The 23,900-nt window shown below is 42.4% G+C and overlaps 1 protein-coding gene across 7 annotated transcripts in view; it reads left to right on the top strand.

The window, feature by feature from the left end:
- Me3 (malic enzyme 3) overlaps positions 1 to 23,900 on the top strand; it is a 191,731-nt gene that overhangs the window by 151,519 nt on the left and 16,312 nt on the right. For all 7 annotated transcript variants that reach the window (XM_005323295.4, XM_040285075.2, XM_040285073.2 and 4 more), the window contains one exon: positions 15,742 to 15,851. In XM_005323295.4, the coding sequence (XP_005323352.1) occupies positions 15,742 to 15,851 (110 nt within the window). The remainder of the gene's footprint in view (positions 1 to 15,741; positions 15,852 to 23,900) is intronic.

Below are 23,900 nucleotides of genomic sequence, written 5' to 3'. Positions count from 1 at the left end.
ATTCAAAGCCAGCCTCAGCAAAAGTGAGGCACTAAGCAACTCAGTGAAGCTCTGTCTCTAAATCAAATACAAAATAGGGCTGGGGATGTGGTCAGGTGCCCCTGAGTTCAATCTTCAGTACCACCCCACTCCTCCAAAAAAGAATTTTACAGTGCTTCTGAGAAAACAATATGTTTAATAAAAATAATTAGGGAAGATTTAAGTACTTAACTGTTTGGTATTGATCTTCAGTTAATGGAAATTTAGAAAAGAAACAATCAGTGATAACTGGGGAGGGATAGACATTGTCCAAATCTGAGGCCAAACTTGATAAAACAGTAGGAAAAAGAATGCTGTTTCATGTAGACAAAACATCATAAGAAAAGCAAAAACACAGTAAAACAAGGTGTACACAGAAGACTCTACAAGAGCTACAAGACTCACCAACTAGAGGTAAAGGCTTACTGGTTGAAATTCAGATTAAATAGAAGTGAGACAAACTACACATATTATTCAGGTTTCTCCAGAGAAACAGAATCAATGAGAGATGGATAATGATAAATAAAAGGGAAGTGTCTCCTTCGACCATGGAGACTAAGTCCTATAATAGGCAATAGATCAACTTGAGAATCAGGGGAGTTGGTGACCAAGTTCAGTCCAAATCAAAGGCCTGAGAACCTGGAGTAGGGCTGGGGAAGGGAAGAGGTGCCACTAGTACATGTCCTGGAATCAGAAATTAAGGTAACCTAAAGTTCTGAAGTTCAAAGTCAGGAGAAAATAGATGTTCCAGATCCGGAAGAGAGCAAATTCAACTTTCCTTTGCTTTTTTGTTCTATCCTGACCCTCAACCAATTGGATGGTGCCTTTCCACTTTGAGTAAGGGTAGATCTCCCTTATTTGGTCACTGATTTAAATGTCAGTCCTTCTGGAAACACCCTCACAGACACACCTGGAAATAATACTTTACCAACTATCTGAGTAACCCTTATTCCAGGTAGGTTGATATCTAAATTGATCATTGCACTATAATAGGCCTTGAAACCCACAGAGAAGGTTATCATTTCCAAAGTGGAAAGGGCTTCAGTCATCTAATTCGGTGTTTTAAAATACAAGCTTCCTAGAGCCCAGGACTCTACAAGTGTGCATCAGGGATGCTAGAAATGAAATATTTTCCATCAACCATAAAAGATCTAAACTTGAAGAAATACTATATTACCTTGTTTTTAATTTCTTTCTGTATCAGGTTTCTGCTCATTTTTTCATTAAAGGATTCTGCTGAAAATGTTTGAAACCTACTGATCCACATAATAACCTTATGTGGGTCTTGATACAGTGAGCAATATGAAGCTACAGGATGTTCCTGAGCAATAAAAGTAGTGTATTAAAATTGACAGGATGTGAGAGGAGACCAGAGGCAGAACACATAGCAAGGTCCCAATTCAAATTCTGCCCAACATAGGGAAATCAACCCTGACCAACAAGACCTGAAATTCTTTCCCTGTTTATTATCCGATGAAATATATATTTCACTTACTAAATATTCATGTACCATATTGTGACATATATAATTGTCAAGTGTTTTTTTAAGGTTTTTGTTTTTGTTTTTGTTTGTTGGTTGGTACTTTAATCTTTCACAGTCAGAGAAGAGATTGGGCACAGATGTGCCTGAACCAATGTAAAAGTTTAAAGTATTGAAGTAGTCTGGAGTGGATGGCCTTTATAGATCATTCCTCTCTGGAGTCCTATCACTACCAGACTGATACTTCCTAGGGCACATGGCTTCACTATAGAGGGCCCTCAGGAACTGGCAAAGGTGGGTTGGTTGATTGGCTCATTGGTTAATGGGTCAAAAGACTTTGCCCAGGCTAGCTATCAATTAGAATGTACAAAGGCCGTGAATCTGACCACATCTGAGGAAGCTCAGAGGAAGGAACTCTGAAACTCCTTCTGGCTTGTTTGGCCTCTGAAGAAGAAGCAGGACAGTCTCAGCCTGATATGGCTAATTGTTGACAATTTGGCCCCTACATATTCCCATCAGAATGGGAGCCAGATGTTGCATGATGATGGACTCCCAAGCCTGCAAGGAATCTGTCCTGGGTCACAGAAAGGGCTAGAAGACTGTATCAAAACGCAATTGGCACCAACTCTTTAGGACCTATTCATATTCTTGGTGATCAAGTAGAGTGAATAACTGAAAGAGTTTACACTTCACTAGTTAAGTCCAGCCTCAGGACTGAGGCCAAATGTGCTAGAAGAAACCCATTGGCCAGGGAGTGGACTCAGTGATGCCAGATGGCTGTTTCCTTTTAGCAGCCTGATTTTATAGCTTGACTTCAAGAATAGGAACAAAATCATGTCCAGACCTGAAACTTTCAGATTATAGTAGAGGAGATGAAGTAATAGAAGGGTGTGTTTTTGCATATGTGGGGAGGGAGAAGGAATGGCAGTTCTGATTTCCCTCAATGGATTAATAGCAACAAGTCTTACTTAATTGTTTACTATGTGCACACACACACACACACACACACACACACACACACTATGTGTATAATCACTCCCTACAATATTTTTATTAAATTACTTATTTATTCTAATTCGTTATATATGATGGCAGAATACAATGAATTCAGATTATACATATAGAGCACAATTTTTCATGTTTCTGGTTGTACACAAAGTAGGTCATACCATTCGTGTTTCATACATGCACTTAAAGTAATGATGTCTATCTCATCCCACCATCTTTCCACGCCCCCCCACCCCATCCCTTTCCTCCCTCCCCTTGGCCTACCTGAAGTTCCTCCATTTCTCCCATGCTCACCCCATCCCCATTATGGATCAGCATCCTCATATCAGAGAAAACATTCAGCATTTGTTTTGGGGAGAATTGGCTTACTTAGCCTAATATTCTCCAACTCTATCCATTTACCTGAAAATTCCATGATTTTGTTCTTTTTTTAATGCTGGAAGTCCCTACAACATTAACTCACCTAGTTCCCACAACAACCCTAATATGTAGGTACTATCATTAGCTTCATTGTAAGAGATGAAGAAACTGAAGGTTTTTAAAGTATAATTGTCTCACCAAATACAGGGACCCATGGAAGACCCCACTATTAACCGTGGTCATTAAAAGCATGAATTCTAAAGCTAGACTAAGTTGGAACCTCTATTAACAAGATACTTATTAATACACTACTTAACCTATCTGTGCTTCAGTTTCCTCAGCTTGAAAGTACATTTTTTAAATTCTCTTTTAGTTGTAGATGACACATACCTTTATTTTATGTGTTTATTTGTTTTATGTGGTGCTGAAGATCAAACCCAGTGCCTCACATGTGCTAGGCAAATGCCCTACCACTAGCCACATCCTCAGCCCTTGAAAGTGCATTTTTAAGAATAAGTTGTAGAGTACTTATAATGGCTAGCTGAAACCATCTATATAAAATACTTAACATTCACCTAAATGATTATAAACACGTAGAGTTTACTATTATACATTATTATTATTACTGTTAATTCAGGAAAATTCTAAAACTCCTTTTTAGGCAGTGGTTTAGTGCTATTTTTACATTCCTATATCCATGTCTGACTTAATCTATACATCACTGCCTTCCATAGTGCCCCACCCATCCATCCTCTCCCTTCCAATATTACTTTCTCTTTCCCAATGCTGAACTTAAATAGGAAAAAACAAAAGCAACAGTCCTGAGTGTAACTCATCCATTTTAGATCCCTGGTATGTACAATTAGTAAATTTTGTTCATTCCCTACTGCCCCCACCCAGTGGAAAGAGATTGTGTAAACCCAACCCATGTATACCCAGAGAGCAGGAGTGTCCATGTGCCCAAGAGGGCAGGGTCTTCTCACACTTTGTACCTTTTTTTTTTTTCTGATGAATGTTGTTTCAGCCTTGCAGACCTACCAGTCTGAGAGAATTGTCATCTTGCATGATCAAACACATGATTATTATGACACAGACACATTTCTTGGTACAGAAATGAGAACTATAAACTTGCCCAAAAGAAAGTCACTAACCCATCCAAAGCCCACCCACTGCTACTGACTTACTAAAAGATTACACCTATGGCAGCCCCAAACTTTTCTTCCAGATCTAGAATGATACTTTTGATGATTTCACCTCCTACCACCCTCTCCCTTGATCCCTGGATTCCAGTTACTGGTCTTCAGGCTGCTTTTTAAACACATCATCGTTGTTACGTGCTGTTAACTCTCCAATCGTGAATGTCCTTCCATTTTTATGGCTGTTTCTCCTCATCATTCCAACCTAAAGATGGGTCCACAACCAGGAAGGATCAAGTGTCGAGTTCTGAACAACAGGGCACAAAGGAACAGAGTCCTACCAGTAACTGGGAGCCTCATATGGCTGTCCCCAACTTCAAGAAGAAATAGGTCCTGATCACCAATCTAGGGAAAAAAAAATGTGAAAGAAACAGGAGAAACCAAAACACCAAGCCTCCACCACATTGGGGATTTGGAGTTCACATTTACAACATCTACTTGGAGCAAAAATTCCTGTTAATAAATGAATATAAAATGTTGCCCTGGCAACAGGAAAAGTAAAACTTGTCCTTAGGGATACTCCCACAGCCCATGCTACGAAGAACTTAATTCCCCAAGGAAAGTGCACACATGAGTCATAACAACCCACAGGCAAATGGTCCACAATGTGGGAAAATCAGATATGCAACCAGTACAGGAATTAGAACCCTAAGAAATAGGAATGTTTCACCAGGAAGACTTGATGAAACAGAATGTTTCTGGAGGGAAAGAAAGTATAGATAGGTTCTGGGACCCCCCAAATCCCAGCCTCATGTGGAAAGAATGAAGCAGCCCCCACCCACCCCATGGCATAGAGTGTTATTCTCATCTTCTCTGTCTTTCTCCATGTCATGCTCATCCATACACACACATACAGCTTCTTCTTATTCTGTTTTGTTGTTTTTATTAAGATTACCAGATGTTTTTTAATAAAGTTGGATCACAAAAAAACAAAGTTCCTAAAAACAAATGATTTAATCAAAATAAGTTATGTAAGGAAAAAAAAATATCTGGATGTGTATACACCAAACTGTTAATAGTGATTACAGTTAAGGAATGGGATTGCCAGAGATTTTTGTGTTCTTAGTCATTCATATTTGTAATGTTAGATTGTTTATGCAGAGGCATTTCTTTTGTAATTAGAAAAAACAATGAATTTTGAAATAATGTGTTAAGCAGTAACTCTTACCCAGAGATAGTTTCTTGCATTTAAAAAAATTCAGTAACTAATATAGCAAGCAGACATCTTACCCTTCACCCTGTGGTGAACTGGGCACTAGGCTAACCTAGCTTCTATGGACAACAAGCAATCCACATATATCAATTTATTAAACATCCACTAAAACACTGTGTTAGTCAACTCTCCATCACCATAACTAAATACCCGAGAGAATTAACTTATAAAGAGAAAATGTTTGTTTAGATCATGGCTTTAGAGGTTCTAATCCAAGATCAGACAGACTTATTGCTTTGGGCCTCTGGTGGGGACAATGGCAGGGCACATGTGGTAGAATAAACTGCTCATCTCATGACCCTCTGGGGTCCCAATGCCCTTTGAGGGTACAACCCCTATAACCTAATGTCCTCTTATAAGGCCCCACCTCTTAAAAGTCTACATTACCTCCCAGTCATCCCACCCTAGGGACCACCAAACTCTTAACACAAAGACCCTAGGGGGACGTTCATCCAAACCCTATTAAGTGAATAAATTATCATCCTATCCCACTAAAATACAAGTTCTAGGAGGGAGCTTTATATTTTGTGTTTACTATTCTATCTCAAGCCCCCAAAACAATGCCTACTACCATGTGAAGTTTCAATAAATATTTATTGAATGAATGCGCATTTTACAAATGAAAGGCCTGGGCACAGAGAAGTTAAGAAAGTTGCCCAAGGTCATGACTTCACTAAACCGTGGACACAAACTGTGAACCTAGTTGATCTAACTCCAGAACTCACCCTCTAAATTGGATTTTCTTTACTTCTATTCTCTTCCATAGAAAAAAAAGACATCCCAATACACTCGAGACACCTTCTTGATATAGTAGACAGTGAGTATAAATGGAAGGAAGATCTTTGAAAAGCATTCTACTTACCTTTTTTATATGTGTTCTCTCTGTGTGACTCATCCAAGGGCAAGGTTAGTGTCCCACCCATCCTCACTATAAGGGAACAATGGAAGGCTGGTCATCAGTTCCCATTTTCTAGTAGAGAAGGAAGTCCATTAATTGTTAATTGACTGACTCTCCTGGTCTTCCTTCTTGATTACTTAAGGGCCAGTTGTCCAGTTGCCCCATAATTTACTAGAGCTGAGACTCTCAACAAACCTCGAACCCCAGCCAGCTCAGGCCAGACCAGGGGGAAAACTGGGGCTCTCGGGCTTCAAGTTTCTTCTATTAGTTTTAAAGTAATATAAGCAAAGGAAAAACCCCTAAGCTTATAGCATCCAGGCTACAACGAGAGTTTAAGGGTTTTATTTTAATTTAAAAGACTATAAAAATATTGCTGTTAGCCCTGAGCCCTGATTGCAATGTCTCAAGGAGATGTGCACATTCTGAATCTCTCTCAACAGAAGTATTCACTGTTCAGTATTTCCATATGCACCTAAATTTTAGGAATTCCTTTGTGATTCAATCTATATGTGACCATTCTATTTTTCCTACCTGGGCCTCCATGGGACTAAAATCTAACAGTCTTAGAATAAATTAGCAAAAAACAACTTGTTCGTTTGATCCAACTCCTTTACATTATAGGTGAGGAAACTGAGACCACAAGAGAAAACTGTTTCCCCAAGGCCAAATAATGGGAAAAGTAGTGAGAAATTAAGGGGAATCTATCTAGCTCTTTTCTCTCATTTATATAATTTACAAAATTTCCATTTATCCTGAATTTAGTACATGCCTTCTGTATGTCCTACAATGTTGACAGATACAAAGAATGTGGTTTTCTTTGATCATGAAGAATTCAAATTTCCCTGGGATTGTAATATGGACACATAAGATAATTATAAAATAGTTCAGGGATGGGGGGCTGGGGTTGTGGTTCAGTGGTAGAGCACTTGCCTAATATGTGTGAGGCACTGAGTTTGATTCTCAGCACCACATAAAAATAAATAAATAAAATAAAGGTATTGTGTCCATCCACAACAAAATTTTTAAGAAAAATAATTCAGGACAGCATGCCATTAGTTGGGTTTTTATTATTATTCATATAAATAATATCCATCCATTCATCCACTGGACCAACATTTATTGAAGATAGCAAAGTCAAAAAAAAAGACTTTGCTGCCATGGAGCTTACAATCTGCTTGGGGTTGGGGTGGGGGGGGGGAGAGATGCCCAAATAATTAATGCTGTGTTTGTGTAGATTAATGTGTACCTAGCTAATATCCCTGTCTTCAGTTTTGTCAAGGGACAGGGGATACTTACTTGGACTTAAAAAGTCACAGTCTTATTCCCAGGAAAAATCTTTTATAGAGCATCTACATTTTGCTGGGTGTATTACACTTAATTATCACAGCAACCCTGAAACCAAAAAACTGAAGTTATAAAGGTTATAAGTAAACTTTCCCAAATGACCCAGCTAGACTCTCAAATTCACATGACTACAAAACCCAAAGCTTTTGACCATAGAGGGTCCATAGGCCTTCTGCTAACTAGAAAGATGTGCCCTGCTGGTGGTGCTCGTTCATGTGAACTTGAACCCTTTGGGCACAAGGAAGAAGCCTCAAATATTATAATATAGCAATACTTTGTCATCAGGCTTCTAGAAGAGGAGAATTTGGCTTCAGGGGTAGCTGGTGATATCATATGAAATGTGCACAACTGGATACTCATGGGAGGGACTGTTCTGCAGCTTGCTAGCTTGCTTTCTGTCTTTCTTTTTTTGTTGATTGTTCAACAAATATTGACCGAGCCAGGAAAGCACAGGGTAGCAGATAAGTAGCAGAATGTTTTGTCCTCAACACAGGTGTCTGAGACTGACCTGTCCGGAGCAGGAGGCAGAAAAGGGAGTTCATTAAAGCTTCTTCTTTAGCTGCCATTCAACACAATAAAAAGTAAGATAGCACCTTGCCTTCTAGAACTCTGTCTACTGCCTGCTTCAATCCAGAGCATTGCTTAACCTGGACTGGTCTTTTTAGTTTCTTCCCCTCTCTGACTTTGGCTCATTTGAGTGTTAAAAGCCCATACACACAGACTAGGTTTCCCTACTTTACCATCTTTTATCCCAAAACTAACTATCATAATTCTAGTTTAACCAGTTCTGTGAGACAGACTCTGCAGAGGATCTGGATGTTACAGCATCACAGACTGTAGTGCAAACACTAAGTACTAGACTGAATAGAGAGATACAAATGGGCCAGACTATTCATAGAAGCCTCGTCAGTGGCTGTATGACATCTGGGCACATACAACTGGTTTAAGTAAAGCCCCTGAGCTAACCAGTGAGTTGATATCTGAATAAAGCACCTGAGCTTTATGAGCAGGAGTTTGAGAAGTGAGTTCCTGTGCCCTAGAAAGAAAATTCAGCACAGGCCACTGACCTATGAGGGACTGAGAGGTCAGCAGACTAGCTACCACCCTCTTCCCAGCACTGGTCCTCCTGACGCCATGGGTGTGCTTGCCCCGGAACTCAGACAAACAGGGAAATTCGGGAGGAAATCCTCATGTTCTGAAGTGTTTTCTGTCTGGCCTGCACTCGCCATCAGAGCAGTAACTGAGGAATGGCCACATTTTCCTGGGACTTTGTTTAGAAATTGCTACTTCCTGTGACTTATCTTGCTAAATTGATGGGGGTTTTCCCCCAAAGGCCAAAATGCCAGTCACAGGAGCCTGCCAGTCTGGCTGCCAGGCAAGCACACCAGGGAATCTCCCAGTCTGGGAGCTGGGAAGGGAAGGACCTCAGAGGTCCAGCCTCACACCCTGGGCTGGAATCCCTTCCATGACTTCCTTGCCAAGTAGAGCTCCAGTGACCACAGAATCACCTCTAGTGACCAGCGGCCTCTGTCTAGAGTGTTCAAAATCTCTGCTTTATATGGTGCTGAAATCTGGGTCTCTCTGTCTTCCACCTCGTGCTCTGCTTTTTCCCTCAAGACTATGCAAAAATAGGTCAACTTAATTCCTTGTCCACAGAACAGCCCTTCTATGAAGTGAATCACTGTGCCTCATTCCACTCTGTCTTCTCATTTTCAGATTCAGTGTCCTCTCTCTCCAATCCACGGATTCCAGCTTCCTCACCAACAGAACATCCTTATGGATGCCTCCCCAACACCCACCTCCCTACTTCCCCCATCCCCAATGAATCATTCCCTCATATAATCTGTGGCTGAGCTGGGGCATGACAGCTCATATCTGTCCCATGGTTTCTGACCACATTTTCACATTCCAGCTGTACTCTAGCTCTCACCCCATCCCAGGCTCTCCCCATCCTCTCATGCCTCATCCCTCATCCCTCATCTCTCATCTCTCCTCCACACTGGGGAGGAACCACACTGGTTCCTTTATCCCATTATGTACCCCTCTCATCTCCAAAACAAATCTATCCTTCAGTCCTGCATCCCCCAGTGGCTGTCACCCTTCCCTACTTCAGAGCCAAATGTTGAGATTCTCCGATCCCAGAGAGATGGCTTCACCCTAAATCCATCCAAACCCACTTGAACAAAGTTCTTTCTGCAGAGAATCATGTCCCTCAAAGTGTGCTCTACCGTATGTGGGGATGAGGAGTAGGCAGAGGTGCAGTAGGGGAAGGTCTCTGGTCAAATAAGCTTAGATAAGGCTGGGTCGAACAGGTTTCTTAATGCAGGACTTTTCAGAGCTTTTGAAATACATTATATAAGCAATACGTAAGATAAAGAGCATTTCCACAGAATCTCTTTCTAAGAGCATCTCAAGGGCCCAGAGTTTAATGGAATATGTAAAAATTTAAAAAGACCTAGAGTTTCATGGTTCTATCAGCTCTAGGTCCTGGAAGGAAAGAGAAGAGACGAGAAGAAAGAAACAAGAAAAATGGGTTTCTGGGTGTGTTATTCTCACTTTACACACTGCTGTAGAAGTCTTGCATGTGTTTTGCATTGGAAGAACAGAGCAGACGCCCATGGAAATCTGAGTGGTAGCTTTTAGTCATTCCATTTGGAAACAGGCTGAGCAATTTCACCTGCTCCTCCCAGGTCCCTTGTGTTTATTCAGGCCTGAAAGAGGTCAGACTCAGGTGTTTGAAAGAATGGTGGGTCCTGACCTCTGAACAGAGAAACCAGGTCTGGAGTCCCTGGAATGTTTGATTCTTGCCAATAGCCCTTGCTCTGCATTTGGTCAGCTTGTGAGGGGAAAGGCAGAACACCTCTTACCCTGGGGGCTGTATCCCAGGTATCTAGTGTCTAGCTCTGTTGGCCCTGACCTAGGTCTCATCACACTGTCACACAGCTTGCTAGGATACCCAGACTCAGGTTAACATTTGCAAACTTTCTCTTGCCTTAGCACTGAGGGGTTGGGGGGCCGGGGGAATCAAACATCCATCCAACATCCTCTCTTTAAGTGAGCTCTAACCTTAGAATGCCTTCCCTGAGGCTCCAAGGCCATTTCCCAGCTGAGTCTCTGGGGTCAAGAGGTCTAGACTGCTCCATGTGGCTTGGGGAGGTGCCCTTTCTCCATTTCAGGAATTATTCACTGGAGAAGCATCAAATGTTCCTCCACTGCTGCCAGGGATACAAGGTGAAGAGTTCAAAGGTGGAAAGGGGGACAGATACCCTGGAACCTCTCTAGTAAAGGGCAGCTTCTGAAAGGACAGGAGTACAGCAGCACATAGCCAGCTCTAAAATCAGGAAATTGCCCAGAGCCTCAGGGTAGGGGTTCCTGAGCAGGCCTCTTGGGAGGGGGCCCTGTGACTGCTCCCACAGCCCTGGAAGGTGGCCACCTGCTGATCTGGTTTGTGTAAGCACAAAGAGGACTCTAAGACACCCACTATCCAGATTCTCCTGCCCCCTGTTGCTCATGCTAAGAAGGGTCAGACCTCCCACTTAGTCTGCTAGAAAAATCTGAGTGAAGTTCCTAGCATGCCCACTTCAACCCCAGACACTAAGTAGCTTATGCTCCTCCTCCAGCAGGTAGATCAGGAGGTTGATAGAAGACCATTTTCTGTCTCCCTGTTTGATGTATGTTTTTCCATGTGGAAAAAGAAATCCAGCTTTATTACCTGTTTAATTTTATCTTCTACAAATCTGTATTGCTTTTTAAAGTTAAACAAAGACAGATTCTGTAGTCAGATTAGAGCCAAATCCAAATTCCAGCTTCACCACCTACCAAGTGCAATAGTGTAAACAGCCCCTAGGCAAATAACATTCCTTCTCTGGAAATGGCAACTGCCTCTTAAGGTCATGCAGCATTGAAAGAGTGATATGTAAAGAACTTAGTGTAATGCCCAGCAGGTAATAAATATTTAATAAAGATGATCATTTTTTTACCATTGTTCTTAGCATTTTGACGAGTACATAAATTAATTGATAACTAACATTTAAACTTATGTTATGAAGAGAACCTATTCAGATGTGTATGGATGAATGGAGAAAAGTTTTTTTGATCTGAGCCATTTAGATTTTCACTTTAAGCTTTTTTATCTTACTTAACTTTTTTAATTAGTTTACAAATTCATGATACTACATTTTCACCAGCTCCTTCATTATCTATACTTTCCTGAAACATTGTTGAATTATAGCATTGGCTCATCACCAGTGCTCAAAATAAATGTGGATGGATAGCAGAACAAGGGGTGGATAGACAGATGGTGGATGGACGGTGCTGAGACAGTGACTGAAGTAAACACTCTTGATCCAGACTGTCCTGGTTTCATGAAATGCAATAAGGAAGAGGCCAAGGGACTGGATGATGTGATTAAGGACCCAGAGGCCTTGATGCAGAGCAGAAGCAGCAAAAGTGAAGGGAAGTAGAGGCTGCAGTCAGAGGCTGAAGGAGGACAGTGTGAAACCCTAGAGCAGGGGTAGTTCCTGGTAGTGGAAGGCCCAGGGAGCAGCCCTGGAGATGTGTGTACAAGGACAGGGTCCTAGAGGTTCTGGAGTCCTAGGAACTCAGTCTGCATCATTGGATGGTTGGTCCCTAGGCCTTTTGTGCAATTTCAAGCTGGGACTAAAGTGACCTGAGTTAATGAGGTTTTACTCTATATTCTATTAAATTGTTCCATCGGAAGGAGGAGAATATGTAAAATTGAATTAAATATAAAACAGTAACAATACACTGCACAATGGTATTTATAATGCTTGCCTTATTTTTACCTTGGCAAATGAGTGGTGGTGTTGCTTAAGGGTCATGTGTGTGGTGTGTGCAAGAGAATGTGCCCCATTTGCTTTGCTGTCTGACCTTTTCAACATTTTAGCCCCAGGCTAGTTGTGAAGCAACTTATATAGAGTAAATTGTCACCAACAACCAAAGACACTCTGTTCCCCACTTCCACTTCAAATACTTGAAATTCATACGCTGAACAAAAATTCACAGTAAATTTTGCTTGGCAAGCATGGCATTAAATTTGTGCATGGGAGGTTTTATTTATCATTTCTAGTCATAGTACAATTTTCCCTCAGTGTCCAAGGGAATTTGGTTCCAGAATCCCCTGTGGATATCAAGGTCAATGGATGCTCAAGTCCCTTATATAAAATAGCATAGTAACCTACCCACATCCTCCTGAATGGTTCACAACATCTCTAGACTATTTATAATACCTTATACAACATAAATTCTATGTAAATAATTGGTATACTGTATCATGTAGGGTATAATAACAATGAAAATGTTTGTAAATGTTCAGTACAGATGCATTTTTTAAAAAAATATTTCCAATCTAGGATTGATTGAATCCACAGATGTAGAACCTGCAGATATGAAGGTATTATATTGTTGAGTACTTATGTATCAGGCACTGTTCTTGATACTGATTGTTAAAGGATTATCAAATCATGGAGTGCATTATTGAGACAAACTATGAGATGACTTTCTCTTTTAAAACATTTTTTAAATGACAATCTATATTTAGTTATGCACAGAGACAGACAGATGGAAATGTTAATGATTGTACCTAATGATTCCAAGATGACCCCAAAGAGATACATCTTGTAACCCTATCTATAACTGTCCTATTGAGGTGCCCAGGGAGGAGTCATAAAGTCAACTCAGGAGCTCACAGAAGTTCAAAGCAAGTGTTTTATGCTTTCCATGGTCCAACCCAATATCTTACACCTCATTTTCCTCCCAAACTCTTTTCTAGAGTCTTTTGGAACTGGATTTGTGAATATATATATATATATATATATATATATATTCACAAATTGGGTATATATATATATATATATATATATATATATATATATATATATATATATACCAAATATTCTCATTCCTCTGACAACTCCCTGTCTTCCTGGTTTTGTTGAAATTCAGCTTTCCCCTGAGGCCACTACTTTCCCTATAACTTCTCAAGGCTGTGTGCTCTCTCGATCCAATGATATCTCAAGCCTAGGAGCTGGGCTGAGTATCCTTTCTGCTACTGTTACTAAATAGCATCTGTGACCTTTTCTCTCTCAAAATCTCCTGTACAAAGAGAAAATAGCTGAACAGTAGGTCAGGAGACAGCAAGCCCCCCACCACTGCCACACCCTACCCTACCATCCCACCACAAACCTCATGAGCACTTACTCTTCATTGTAGATAAGAATTATGGCTAGAAGATTTCAGTCTAAAATCAGCCTCAGACTATATATAGCTAATAGTGCTATACTGTATACTTGAAATGTGCTAAGAAAATGGACCTTAAGCTTTCTCATCCCAAAAATAATTTTAAAAAGATAACTATGTGAGGTGTTAACTTACTTGATTGTGATGATAATTGCACAATGTAAACGTACATCAAATCATCATGTTGTACATCTAATACATACCATTTTTATTTATCAATTATACATCAGTAAGCTGAAAAAAACATATCCTCAGCTGTTAGTCCTCAATCAGAGGACTAACAGTGTGCCCACTGAAAACTGAGACAGGTACAAGGCCACTCAGTTGTCAGGCCTTCAAGCCTCCTGATCCAAGCCTGGAAATCTTTAGCACTAGATTACAACAAGTCACCACCCCTTCGTTTCCGCCCCTGTAACATGACCCCATTTCCAGTGCCTCCAACAGCAGCTCTGACCAGCTAAGGATCTGAAAAAAAAACATAGCAGAAGCAAATATTTACCCATTCACTGGCATTTGTGCTGGACAGGGTAGGCTGTGCCGAAAATTATGAGGCTGGAAAAACTGCTTTCTGGATCTTTCAGGGCAATCCACTCCCCCACAGGCACTAACCTCACCAGAAAGATGCCTCAAGAGCATAGGAAGCCCGCCACATAGGTGGCCCACCCACCTCTTCATCTCAAGAGGGCTTCAAGCCTGTGGTTCACACCAGGTTGGAAATAGCAAGCCACTTCTCCCTATCACATACCCTGACATTCCTGAATTTCATGTGGATCAATCAGGACTTTTTTCTCAATGAACATGATCTCAGATACCATTACTCGATCACAAATTGACCCATGAGATGAAAATTATTTTTTGTCCATGTGTTAAGTAATTTTTAAGAATCCATACATGCCTGATTCTGTAAAGACCAAGACACCAATAAAATTACCAAACATCAGAATCAAAGAGCAAGCATGAAGTAAGAGGGAAATCTGTGGGCAGAAATCTCAGACTAAGGATGCCTATTGTAAATAGATGGGAATTTTTCTCTCAGCTTCCTGACAGACAACAAATATTAAAAGGAAAAATAGGTTATGAAACTCTAATTAACCAAGCCCCTCTTCCCTTTTTAAGGAAGATGGGACAATCTAGACAGCACTGCCTCACAGATTTCCAATAAGGCCCATGAAGCAGCTTATTGGGCATTGTCTTCATCCACCAAGGCAGTGTTTCTCAAAGTTCTCTAGATGGCAGAATTAGAACAATCTGGACTGCTGGTTAAAATGCAGATTCCTGAGCCTCATCCACCTTCTGAATGAGGCTGTGAGATGGGCCTGGAGATCTGCATTTTAAACGCACTCCCTACCTGATTCTCTTCTACTTCTGCAAATTGGAAAACAACATCACCAAGATGTAAATAGATGACAGTGGTTTCACATGCTGGCCTTTCCCAGCCTTCCTTGCATCATGTCAGGGACCAATGATTGAACTTTGAGGAGTCTCCAATGATGGAGCTCCTGGCCTCGGAGTCTGGACAGGGAGATATTTAGAGGCTGCAGAAGCTCCCCAGCCATCTCTGGTGGGGAAGCCTGGCTCTCTTTATGCATTTGAGCTTGGAGTGGGTGAACTTTTCTGCTGGCAAAAGGCTACAGACAAGGCAGCTCCATCTCAGCCCTCCTGGCATGCCCACTGCCTGCCATGGAAGCCCAAGGGAGCCACTAGTCCACCTTAGATACAGTGATGTTGGCTTGGCTGACAACTAAGCCAGGTGCCCCTACTCTCTCCTTTCCCTATCCATATGATGGGATAGGCAGAACTCCAAGCCCAGGAGTTCCAGATCCAGCCAGATGGCAAAAAACCCAGATGAAGGAGCCATGTTTCCCTCCACCTCCTGTTTGAGCCTACCCACTCTCCCATGCAGGCTGTGATGTGCAGGGATTTGTCTTAGGGAGTCAGTCATGTGCTCCTTCCTCTCTCTCCACAGGTTTGGAATAAATTGCCTCATTCAATTTGAAGACTTTGCCAATGCCAATGCCTTCCGCCTGCTCAACAAATACCGCAACAAGTACTGCATGTTCAACGATGACATCCAAGGTAGGCTTCCACCCTACAAAACCACTGGGGACTAAAACCTGCCTTTCCACAAGGCTCACCTGGATGCCAAAGCAGGGCAGAGGTGTCACCTCATAGCCAGTTCATTCCAAGCAGCTGTCGGAGACAGAACATTAAACTTGGATTCAACTCCCACTTGGCTAACTCTTAGCTCTATGACCTTGAACAAGTCTCTTAACTTTGCTAAGCTTCAGTTTGCTTATCTACAAATTGGAGATCATTACTACTTCAGAGGTAAGAATGTTGTGATTTAATGAATGTAAGAAATTCCAAACAATGCTGCCATTTACTGGTACTTGAATAAATCCCTTCTCTGACCAATTTTATTCTCTAATCTATAGAGATGACAACAGTCACCTCAGGAGAGTTTTGTGAAAATTTAATGAGCTGGTATAGAGAACGCACTAGTACCTAGGACTCCATCAGACCAAAGCATCCATTGCCAAAAAAAAAAAAAAAAGTTGGTCATTCACAACCATAATAACCTCTTGGATTTTCCAAAGACAAGGAGTATTCCAATCAAGGAGTTGGGACTATTCCTCCCATAAACTTGGCTGGAATATGTGCTGCTGAAAGGATAAGCCTGAGAGACCCTGGCACCAGGGACCTAGAGCACTTCTAAAGACAATGTGAAGCACCTTCTGTTTTAGGGTCCACTTAGCCACTTATTATAAGGCCCAGAAATACTTGAAGGCACTTGCTTCTTGCTGTGGAGGTGCCAGTATCTGAAGCTGGAACAGGAAGGGTGGCCTCCCAAGGATGATCTCATCCAATCCAGAAGTTCCCAGTGAGGAGCACTGGGAACCATTCCTAGCATTTTGTAAGGTCCAAGAGAACACTTGATGGGTCCACATAGGTTATTATTTAGCAAATGAAGTCTGACAGCCAAAACCTGTTAAAACCAAAGACACACATCAAATAAAAAGAATGAGTTGGTGGGAACAAGTCTTGGTCCCTGAGAGTAAAACATGGGTCAACATCTCATTAAACACGTTTCCTCTAGAGTCCCAAAGAGGTCTCAACTTGTCATCAATCGAATTCCCTAACTCCCTAGAACTGAGGAACCAGCCGAGATGAGCTAGTAAAACTAGTTAAGGTTTATAGTTGAAGATTTATGATACATCAAGCATTGTTTTAGGAACTTTATACATTTAATCCTATGAGGTTTTGGCATCTGTGTCTTGTGAATGAAGTAACTGAGGCACAGAGAGAATAAGTAACTCAGCCATTGAGTGTACAATTGAAGTTTGAACGCACACTTTGGGAATCTAAATTCCAAGTTCCTAACTACTTACTATGCCATTCTAGAGTTTATACTCATCCCACAAAACCAAGAGCCTGTGATCCATATGTGGGGTATAAGAAATGTGATGAATTAGTTTTTTTTAGATTTGTTGTGAATTTTCAAGAGGTAGGATAGCATGGTTATAGTACATTGTTAGATAATTGAGTTCAAATACATGACTTCAGAGCCTGAAAAGTGAGTGTCCAGAGAGAGGGAGACCCAGAAAGGCAAAGCTGGGCCATAGCTAAGCCCCTGTCCTCACAGCCTCTCCATTCTGTCTGCCCCTCACCCTGATGGCTGAGCCTGGAACAAGGCAAGCCCAGCCTCTCCTAGACAAGCCATCACACAGACAGGAGAGTCCAGTCGCAGAAGCCATCCTCTCACTGCCTGCCAGTCACTTCACTGTCAGTCCAGGGGAAGGGGTGTGCCTGTGGCCCTGGAGGAAGCACCTGCCAGCTAGCCCCATCACGGCACTCACCCATGAGTCAGCAGCAGGATAGCCATCCCGTGCCTTTGTGCTGCCTAAGCCAGAGGGGAGGAGTAGAAAACAAGTCCATGTGGGCGGCACACCTGGTGCACAGACTCCAGATGTACAGACACACAGCACCATGTGTATACAGCCTCATAAACGTGTACAGGAACATACCCAGCCGGCCCTGCCATCTATCAGTTTCCATCTGCCCCCACACTACTGCCAGAATGTAACCCTAAGATGGAAACACTAGTCTGCTACCCCTTGTTTGTGCGAAAGTTCATACTCCTTCACTCAAGTCTATGGCTTTGAGGTCTCTCCTCTGTCCTCTGACTCTCCATTTTCACTCCTATAATCTCCTTACCAGTCATTTCTCCCTGCCATGTGAAAGTCTGGCTCACCCTTTCCCATCATCTTTGCCTGAGTAATACCTTTACCCTTCAAGACACAGCTCCAGGTCTCCTGCCTCTGTTCCTCTGAAACAGAAGGTGTTTCACATTGGCTTTAGAAGTGCTCTAGGTCCCTGGTGCCAGGGTCTCTCAGGCTTATCCTTCCAGCAGCACATATTCCATTCAAGTCCAGGGAAGGAATAGTCCTGATTCCTTGATTGGAATACTCCTTGTATTTGGAAAATCCAAGAAGTTATTATGGTTGTGAAAGACCATTTTTTTTATTTTTTGGCAATGGATGTTTCGGTCTGATTTGGGGGCCCACTCAGGTGATCCCTCTGTACAATCTCTTCCCTCACTGTACCTGGGATGCCTATATTGTATTGTTTCCCCTACAAGATGATAAACTTCCAGTAGTAGCTACCAGATCGTATCTCTTCTTGTTTCCCAGCTCCCTGCACAAAGCCTGGCACATTATAAATGTTACTAAATGTTAAAAGAGTGAGTGAATGATGTCTCCACATACAAATGGACATTCTCATAATTTCACCTACTCATTCATGTGGGAATGTCTACACTGGACACCTGCTCCACGGCTTCTCTCTTATCCCAGTTATCATACATATACTCATGTATAAATGCACCCCCATGTGCTCTCATGCTCAGATGTATGTATATATTCACATGTGCACACCAACATGCACACATAGGGAGATTTTTAAAAATGAAATCAATTCATTTGTTTAAATTTGTTGGTTTTTATGTCCTACCTATGAACTCCCAGGCAAAGTCAAATTGAATAGTTTTCTGGGCCTCACAGAAAAAGAAAGAGAATTTTTCCATTCTTTTATCAGAAATAAAGACTAAAGACATTCATCTAGAACTCAATAGAACCAGAATGGCAGGAGCTCTATTATTACTCCTGCCTTTGATGAACACAGTCTGATATTTAGGTATAACCACATAATTAACAATAAAGACATGGTCATGGAGATACACCACCCAGATACTCCTTCAAGGAAAGAACTGTTACCCCAGCTCACTGCGAGGTTACCAGCACATCATGTAGAGGCTCAGCTATAGAGATCCACCTTGCCCGTGGTCCTACCTGGCCAGAAGCTACCCTTACTCGGTGATAAGTTAATACCAAGGCCCAACCATTTCAGTTCAGTGCAGGACAGAGCTCCCAATGGGGGCCAAGATGCTAGGGCCTACATCATAACTGAGCTTCTCTCTCTGTCTCATGTTGCTTCCTTCCCCACCCTCTTAAAAACATCCTGACACTCATGTCTCAAAATCTTCCCAGAGGATACAAACTGTGCCACATAATGCATTTTGCATGGACATGAAATTTCAGGTTTCAGAGTGCTTCTTGTCCATACTATATCACAAATTCTTGGCCATACCCTGCTTCTCCTCACGGTGGGACAGAGGTTGCCTTCCCACGTCACTGGCGAGGACACTAAAGTACAAGGGGTGAAAGCTTGTTCCAGGTCACTTAGCAAGACAAGCACAAAGCTGGGACTATACCCAGATATTTCTGACGGAATTCTCCACTCTCTCCATGACATCAGGCTACCAATTGCTCCCCAATATGTGAGATGATGGGACAGATCCTCTTGCTGAGAGTTACATTCCAGACTCACATGCTGTAGGCACTGCTGCTCCCTCCCCATAGCCTGCTGTTGTGATCCTCTGAATGTGTGAACACTGGATGTGTGAGCTAGGACAGGCCTAGTTCATCCCCATAGGTCTTGGAGACAGATTCTCAGAATCTTCCTGGAACCCACAGACTTCAGGGATTAGAACCAAGTAGCCCCATGAAAATGAGATCATGCTTCCTTCTCTGAACACCAGCCTGGACTCACATTCTCGGTGAAACAAAGAACTGAAGTCCTCAGGAGCCTCCAAGGCTGAGCTCCATGAAGGCAGGACTGTGGCTTGGTGCTGCATAGGAACTGGGACACATTAACTGAACTGTCTCCCAGCAAGACCCACTGCACCATGCACCTCAGAAGCACTGCCCCCATAGGGCTGGCCACAAGGCTGGGCCACTGCACTTGGAGGTAAGAGCTCCCCAGGGCTTTTGGTTGTCTCCTCTGCTCCCACCCCAACTCAGACTCAAGAAGCATCGGGCCAGGCCAGGCTGGTCCTTGGTGAGCTGGGTTGCTGATGCTCTGACTCATTGCTGGCAGCCTCTTCAGGAATTTTGGAATAGGCAGAATCTCCGGTGACTTTTGTTGTTTCAGCTGGAACCAAAGAAGCATCTCTACTCTTATGGGAGGAAAGAGGCCTGGAAGGGGAAAGGCAGTAGGAATGGTCATGCTGGGGGCAGGCCAGTTTTGACCTTGGCAAGGAGAGCATGCAAGGAACCAGGTACTAGGCCAGAATGCTACTGGCCTAGTGCCCTTGGGCTGCAAGCTGACCACACAGAGTGGCTGGGGTCAAGAAAGTCTGGTTGACTTATCTGCTCCAGAGGATCCTCTACCCCACCAGCCTTCCCTGGACTTGCCTTGGCCCCAGTCCTTCCACATCCCTGGAGCCAGAGAGCTTGTTTGTCAGGGTGTCCTTTGCTACATCAGGCCTGTGTCACTCCCCTTCATACTTTTAAGCCTTAATTTGTGGGCCTGGATGTTCAACAGTCAGACGTTGGACAGAGGCAAGTCTAGATCTGAATCCTTTCCACTTTGTGAGTTTGACCAAGTGGCCTAAATTCTCAGAGTATTCTTTTCCTCACCTGCAAAATGGACAAAATGGTGTTAACAGCCATGTCTACCAATCAGCTGGTACCACCAGAATGGCCTGGATGCTTTCCAAAGGCCAGCATCTGTTCTGGTTAGTTGACACCTGTGCTACTTCATTGTTAAGTATTTCCGGTATCACTCTCCACTTACAATACCAGTTGTGGCAAGGATTGTAGGTATGTATAGGCAGGGACAGGCATGTAGCAGTACTCAGCTTGTGGTACATAAGAGACTCTTGACATGAAGGATGGATTGAGAGCCCAGAAAGAAGTTCTGAAGGAGATGAGGAGAGGCCCAGTGTGTGCACAGGGCACGGGAAGCCTAAAGGAAGGGCAGGAGGGCCCAGCTCACTTTCCTCCACTTCCCACATATTCCTCCAGCACATTACATTACTCATTGATCTGTGAGTTTTCTGCCAAGTCTATAATATTTAATGTGCTTATCCCTCTGCCTAGAACTCTCTTCCCACTCATGGCTAATTTGGGCTTATCCTTAGTAGCTCAAGTATTATCCCCACCAACCAAGATACTGCATCCAAGGCCAAGCTACAGATGTCTGGATGACCCCTCCTTCTCCAGCTCTCAAAAGTGGTACCAGGCATTGGTTGCCCACTTTGCAGGGTGCTTCACAGTTCCCTGGGGCCACAAATGGCCAAGAGATGTGAATCATATCACTGAAAGATGACACCCTGGGTAGGGGTGGGAGAAGTCCAGTTGGGCTACAGATGCCATGGTAGGAACAAGCAGAATGACATGAATAGCCCCGTTCTGAAGACTTTGTCCAGCTGGTGTGTTTTGTTTATAAATAACCAGTAGTTATTTAGGGTTGTCAGGGGTCCACTGCCTTCCTTTGACCCACTTCACACATCACATACTGAGCAATAGTTCCAGGCCTTGCCTTGGTCTTCCCCACAGTGCAATTCCCCCATGGTCCCCCAATCTTACCTACTTCCCAATCCGCAAAGCCTTCCTTTCACTAGATCCTGTCTACCAAGGTAGTGCTCTGCTTCCAGAGCTGCCCCAGTCCTAAGGTTTACATGGACCTTGTATATCTGGAGATTAGTGCTCTATCTGATGTGCATGTGGTAAAAGTTTGTTCCCAACATGTAAGCTTTCTCTTCACCTCATTGGTTGTTTCTTTTGCTGAGAAGAAGCTTCTTAATTAGAATCCATCTTATTTATTAATTCTTGATTTTATTTCTTGTGCTTTAAAAGTCTTGTTAAGAAAGTTGGGGCCTAATCCAACATGGTGAAGATTTGAACCTACTTTTTTCTCTACTGGGTCTCTGGTCTAAATGCTAGGTCCTTGATTCACTTTGAGTTGAGTTTTGTGCATGGTGAGAGATAAGGGTTTAATTTCATTTTGCTGCATATGGATTTTCAGTTTTCCAGCACCATTGTTGAAGAGACTATCTTTTCTCCATTGTATGTTTTTGTCACCTTTGTCTAGTATAACATAACTGTACTCATGTGGATTTGTCTCTGTGTCTTCTATTCTGTATCATTGGTCTATGTGTCTATTTTAATGCCAATACCATGCCATTTTTGTTACGATAGCTTTGTAGTATATACTATTTAAGGTCTGGTATTATGATGCCTCCTGCTTCACTTGTCTTGCTAAGGATTACTTTGGCTATTCTGAGTTTCTTATTTTTCCAAGTGAATTTCATGATTTTTTTTATTATTATTTCTATAAGGATTGACAAAGGGATTTTGATTGGAATCACATTAAATCTGTATAGTGCTTTTGGTAGTATGGCCATTTTGACAATATTAATTCTTCCTATCCAAGAGCATGGGAGAGCTTTCCATCTTCTAAGATCTTCTTTAAATTTCTTTCTGTTCTCACATATCTGAACCTGGCTCCTTGGACATCTCTTTTAGCCTATTGAGCAACTAACAATCCCAGAGAAGCTGAGATGATGGCAATTATTATCATTATTATTATTAGTAGTAGTAGTATCCCTCTGGTTCAGATTGTGGCAGAATAGGCCTAGCCCTGCCTTCTCTGTGGGCCAGAAACTACCATCTAGAGGATTCAAGGGCTCTGGAAAATTCCTTCATGAGACAAAAATAGTGTCAAAGTATTTTACAAGGCCTTTGCTTGGTGTTCAGTAAGGGGAACTGATTTTTCTAGACACTTTTGGTGGCATCTCCTGAAGAACAAGCCTATTTCATTCCTCTTTATAGATTCAAGAGTTTGTCCCTTAAAGGCCCAGAACAAGTGATAAAGAGGCACTAGCGACTAATTGATGGCAGTAGCTGGCTGCTGTGGGAATGACTCTTGCAGACTCCTGCACGCCTGGCTTCATTGCAGAGGCTCTCCAGTCCAGCAGGGGCCCAGGCTCCAAGGCCACATTGGCCAGACCCTGATGGAGTGGTACTCTGCCCGTCCTTGTTGCCTGGCTCCTAGGTGTCGCCTTCTCCTGATAAGGCAAGGAGTTCCTCCCCTTTCATCCAATAATCTGTTGATCAGCCCAAAAACTCCTTTAACTTTGTTGAATGTGACTATTAAAAGCAGAGACTACGTACTTGGCTTGTGCTTTTGTGTTATTTCCTGAATCTACAACCTCAAGTATTCAGTTTGCAGGAAATGTAATTATGGAAAGCTCCCTCTTTAAAAGAAAGCTTGTTTTTCTTTCATCACAAATGGGAACAACCAGTCACGCTTTCAGCTGCCCACGACATTTATGAGCACAAGCCATGTTTCTGTACATCCCTGGACCCCCAGGCCTCTCAGGGTGGTTACCTCCAAAAAGCTAAGCAATTTCCTTCCTATGCATTTTTAAATTCTTGGCAGGCAGCCCAAGAACCACCCCCACATAACACTTCACGAAATTTAATAATGGATGTGATAACTTTATTTGCTAAAATTTATAATTTGGGTTTAACAACTGCAGTTTTGCCTGATAAGTTCTGGTCCATAATTAGGATAACTTGCCACCTCAGAGAATGGCCTTAAAAAAGGACTCCAGAAAGGAGATCATAATGAAGTAGCCACAGGTAGACAGTGAGTGTGGAGTTTCAGAAATTAAGTGCAAAAAGAGTTCCCCAAAGGAAAGGATGGGCAACAATATCAAGTGCTGCTGACAGGTCAGGGAATATAAAGGCTAAGACCTGACCACGGAATTTGGCAAGGTGG

The sequence above is a fragment of the Ictidomys tridecemlineatus genome, chromosome 4 (assembly GCF_052094955.1).
Source record: "Ictidomys tridecemlineatus isolate mIctTri1 chromosome 4, mIctTri1.hap1, whole genome shotgun sequence".
Lineage (NCBI taxonomy): Eukaryota > Metazoa > Chordata > Mammalia > Rodentia > Sciuridae > Ictidomys > Ictidomys tridecemlineatus.
Note: the sequence above shows the minus strand (reverse complement) of the source record. Positions and strands in the feature narration are given on the sequence as shown.